Raw genomic sequence first — 2,196 nt, forward strand, 5'->3', positions numbered from 1 at the left:
TCGATCTCTTGACCTCATGATCTGCCCGCCTTAGCCTCCAAAGTGCTGGGTTTATAGGTGTGAGCCACCGTGCCCAGCCAAGGTTTGTTTTTTCTGTTCACCCTCTCAACCCAGCTTTTCCCCGACTCCAGGAAGAACTGGGAAGAGAAAGCCCCATGGAGGTATTTTCTTTTCCTTTTTTTTTTTTTTTTTTGACAGAATTTCACTCTTGTTGCCCACGCTGTGATGGTGCGATCTCGGCTCACTGCAACCTCTGCCTCCTGGGTTCAAGAGATTCTCCTGACTCAGCCTCTCAAGTAGCTGGAATTACAGGCATCCACCACCACGCCGGGTAATTTTTTGTATTTTTAGTAGAGACGGGGTTTCACCATGTTGGCCAGGCTGGTCTCAAACTCCTGACCTCAGGTGATCCACCCGCCTCGGCCTCCCCAAGCGCTGGGATTACAGCTGTGAGCCACTGCGCCCAGCCCAGTGGAGGTATTTTCTGGATGTGATGAAAATCCATAATCAGTTGACTGTAAGGGGGAGAGGTAATCCTGCTTGTTCTAGGTAGGTCTGATTCAATCAGCTGAATGTTTTAAAAAGCAGATCAGAGACTTCTCGGATGAAGAAATTCCACCTGTGGACATCAGCTTTGCCTTGTGCCTGAGAGTTCCCGCCTGCCCTTCTTGATAGGATGAATTTTTTGTTTCTTTTTTTGTTTTTTTGTTTTTGTTTTTGTTTTCAGACAGAGTCTTGCTCTGTCACCAGGCTGGAGTGCAGTGGCACGATCTCGGCTCACTGCAACCTCCACCTCTCGGGTTCAAGCAATTCTCCTGCCTCAGCCTCCGGAGTAGTTGGGACTACAGGAGCCCGCCACCACGCCCGGTTAGTTTTTTGTATTTTTAGTAGAGATGGGGTTTCACCGTGTTAGCCAGGATGGTTTCGATCTCCTGACCTTGTGATCTATCCTCCTCGGCCTCCCAAAGTGCTGGGATTACAGGTATGAGCCACTGTACCCGGTCTTTTTCCTTTTTTTGCACCAGGGTCTCACTCTGTCACCCAGGCTGGTGTGCAGTGGTGCAATCAGGGCTCACTACAGCCTCGAGCTCCCAGGCTCAAGTGATCCTCCTGCCTCAGCCTCCCAAGTGACTGGGACCACAGGTGTCTGTCACCATGCTTGGTTAATTATTTCTTGTACAGGCAGAGTCTTGCTATGTTGCCCAGGCTGGTCTTGAACTCCTGGCCTCAGGTGATCCACCCACCTTGGCCTCCCAAAGTGCTGGGATTACTGGCCTGCCCCACTGTGCCCAGTTGGATTTGAGTTGCCTAGCTACCACACACAATTCTGCAAGCTGATTCCTTGCATATAAATATCTTAATATATATCTCCTACTGGATCTGTTTCTCTGCTTGATCCCTGACTGATACAGGCCCCACCCTCTTCCCCAGTCACCCTTCTGCTCCCCTGGCCTCTGTTCTTAGGCCCCTACTTGTCCCTCTCAGCTCCACCTCCTAGGCTCCGCCCCTAGACTTGAGCCCCAGCCCAGCCCCACCCCTCCTTCCCCAAGCTCTGCTTCTGGGCCCATCCTTCTTGCCATTATTACTTCCTAGGCTGCGCCCCCAGCTCTGAGCCCCGCTTCTCCTCCCCACGCGGTCCCCGCGCCAGGACCATTAGGCTCCGCCCCCGGTGCAGAGCCCCGCCCCAGGCCCCACCCCCAACCCCTTGGCTCTCACCATCGCACTTGAGGCCCTGGCGCACTAGGCCGAAGAGCATCTCCCCGCAGTGATCACAGAAGGCAGGTGCCCGGTAGGAGTGCACCGTGAGGGCGTGCGGGCGGATCTGGAAGTCCTCGAAGGTGGCTGAGGCTGTAGGCGGAAAATAAGGGTGGATGCTTGAGGCGGGATAGGCCGAAGCTTTTCCAGACCCCACGTTCCCTGATTTCTCACAGTCCTCCCAGCCGCAAGGTTTGATCTTCCTTCATTCATTTGCTCTCATACTACATTCTGCCTGGCTTCAAATCCCAGCGCCACCCCTGAACAAAACACATATATCCCTATGCCCTGGGCAGGGACAGATCGGGAATTGGGGAGTTTTTAATGGGCAGGGAGCTTCAGTTTTGCAAGATGACAACAGTTCTGGAGACTGGCTGCACAACAGTGTGCATGAACTTCAAATTACTGAACTGTACGCTTAAAAGTGCTTTAAAATGTGGG

The 2,196-nt window shown here is 53.0% G+C and overlaps 1 protein-coding gene across 5 annotated transcripts in view; it reads right to left on the bottom strand.

Annotated features, from left to right (window-relative positions):
• PRKD2 (protein kinase D2) overlaps positions 1-2,196 on the bottom strand; it is a 60,651-nt gene that overhangs the window by 49,135 nt on the left and 9,320 nt on the right. For all 5 annotated transcript variants that reach the window (XM_011969607.1, XM_011969589.1, XM_011969595.1 and 2 more), the window contains one exon: positions 1,717-1,848. In XM_011969607.1, the coding sequence (XP_011824997.1) occupies positions 1,717-1,848 (132 nt within the window). The remainder of the gene's footprint in view (positions 1-1,716; positions 1,849-2,196) is intronic.

This window comes from Mandrillus leucophaeus, unplaced genomic scaffold, assembly GCF_000951045.1.
Source record: "Mandrillus leucophaeus isolate KB7577 unplaced genomic scaffold, Mleu.le_1.0 Scaffold120, whole genome shotgun sequence".
Taxonomy (NCBI): Eukaryota; Metazoa; Chordata; class Mammalia; order Primates; family Cercopithecidae; genus Mandrillus; species Mandrillus leucophaeus.